Below are 2380 nucleotides of genomic sequence, written 5' to 3' on the forward strand. Positions count from 1 at the left end.
TGTGAGAGAGAGAAGAGGAATATACAGAGGAGAGATAGAGGGAGATAAAAGAAGGAGAGGAGGAGAGAGGATAAAATACAGAAGTACAGAAGATAGAGAAAGCGTGAGAGAGAGAGAGAGAGAAGAGAGGGCGGATAAGAATGGGGGAGAATGGCAGAGAGAAAAGACTGGTGGAAAGAAAGAGGCACTGAGAGAGAGAGAAAGAGAGGGAGAGAGAGAGAGAGAACATTCTAGATGTAGAGATATGTAGATGAAGGAGATCATGTGGAGTTCAGGAGTGATGAAGATTGAACAAGAAAAGTCGAGTAGACAGAGACTGACATGGACACCAACAGGAGAGAGGGAAGAGACCATCCTTGAAAGAGAGGAAGACAGAAAAAAGAATAGAGGAGAAAGCAAGGGAGAGAAGGAGAGCGAGAGAGAGAGAGGAAGAGAGGAAGAGGGAGAGAGTGAAAGGCAGAGGGAGGGATAAGGATATGGAAAACAGAAAGAGAGAAAGGATGAGGGGAAAGAGAGAGAGAGAGAGAGATAGCAAGAGAAGAGAGAGAACAGCATGTGTGTCACCTGAGTGTCTTGCGATTCGTGACATGGACACAAGAGGAGAGAGACAAGGACAGAAATAAGGAAAGAAGAGAGAGAGAGAGAGAGAGAGAGAGAGAGAGAAAGGCAGGGAGGGACAAAGAGATGGAAAACAGAAAGACAGAAAGGGCGAGGGAAAAAGAGAGAAAGATAGCGAGAGAAATAGGGAGAGAGAGAGACAGACAGACAAAGAGAGAAACAGACAGAGAGAGAGGGAGAGAGAGAGAGAGAGAGAGAGAGAGAGAGAGAGACATAGAAGGTGTGTGTGTGTCACCTGAGTGTCTTGCGGTACATGTCCTCGAGTGTGATGCCACAGTAGGTCAGAGTCTCGTTCCACATGGGGTTCAGAGTGTTCCGCACCGTCTTCGTCTTCAGCTTATTCGCCTGGAACCACAAGAACAGCAACTAGAACCACAACTGAACCTTAACACATTCTATTGGTTGTTCCTGATGTTCTATTCTACTCTAACTCATTCTATTGTTTGTTCCTGCTGTTCTATTCTACTCTAACACATTCTATTGTTTGTTCCTGCTGTTCTATTGTACTCTAACACGTTCTATTGTTTGTTCCTGCTGTTCTATTGTACTCTAACACATTCTATTGTTTGTTCCTGCTGTTCTAGTCTACTCTAACACATTCTATTGTTTGTTCCTGCTGTTCTATTGTACTCTAACACATTCTATTGTTTGTTTCTGCTGTTCTAGTCTACTCTAACACATTCTATTGTTTGTTTCTGCTGTTCTAGTCTACTCTGACACGTTCTATTGTTTGCCCTGCACACTGCAGCTGCTGTGAATGTCATCACAATCTGTAATAAACTACTGGATTTGCATAAGTGTCGTAGACTAAAATAGAACTGAATCAAAATTCATACAGCTGAGGTGAAAGTTTTGGTGTGGGTGTGCAAAACACTGGAGGCAGTGATCAACGCACTTGTACTGAACTTCAGGAACCTTATTTTCCACAAGACTTTGCAACAAGTGAACGCACGGTCTTGCGGACAACCTTAAGAACTCCCTGAAGAACCTCAGACATCACAGAGTTAGTTTTGACATCTAGCCAGAGCACCAATGAGTATGACTTACAAAACTAGAGATGACACAAAGCACCCATACTAAATGCACCATAGCAATCCCCTCTGACCCCCCACCCATAGGCCTACTACAGTAAATGTACCGTAGCAAACCATACACACACACTTCAAACGCATGTATAATTATATAATTTATCTTGCTCTCCAGGAAACAGTTGAGATCTGAGTGAGTGTATGCAAATCCAGAGCTCTTCAGTGGTGTGTGAATGATGAATTGTGAATTGGCTGCTGGTGTGACTCTCTGTGTGTGTGTGTGTGTGTGTGTGTGTGTGTGTGTGTGTGTGTGTGTGTGTGTGCATGTGTGAATGATGAATTGTGAATAATAAGCTCCTGGTGTTGTCTTAAAAAGGAAACCACTAGTGTTGTGGCCTGCCGCTGTGTGTGAGTAACTCTGATACTGCAGGCAGTGCCCGTAGCTCTCGCATGAGTTTTCAGTGTGTGTGTGTGTGTGTGAGGAGAGAGAGAGAGAGAGAGAGAGAGAGAGAGAGAAAGCGACTAGTCTGGCTGTTTACATAAGAATGTCAGTGTGCTTAATATGTACCTGTGTGTGCATGTTGTGTGTGTGTGTGTGTGTGTGTGTGTGTGTGTGTGTGCATGGACACGCCAGTGTAAGTGAGAGAAAGAGTAAAAAGGTGTCAGTATATGGAAACAATATCCGTGTGGCATAATGTGAATAATGTGTACCTGTGTGTGTGCATGTGTGTGTG

The 2380-nt window shown here is 43.9% G+C and overlaps 1 protein-coding gene across 1 annotated transcript in view; it reads right to left on the reverse strand.

Moving 5' to 3' along the window:
• Window positions 1-963, reverse strand: part of LOC134070080 (double C2-like domain-containing protein alpha) — a gene marked incomplete at its 5' end in the record, with an annotated part of 23850 nt that extends 22887 nt beyond the window's left edge. The window contains 1 exon segment of the mRNA XM_062526292.1: window positions 854-963. Within this exon segment, the coding sequence (XP_062382276.1) occupies window positions 854-963 (110 nt within the window).
• Window positions 964-2380: the final 1417 nt, after the last annotated feature.

This window comes from Sardina pilchardus, chromosome 22 (genome assembly GCF_963854185.1).
Source record: "Sardina pilchardus chromosome 22, fSarPil1.1, whole genome shotgun sequence".
NCBI classification, from domain to species: Eukaryota; Metazoa; Chordata; class Actinopteri; order Clupeiformes; family Clupeidae; genus Sardina; species Sardina pilchardus.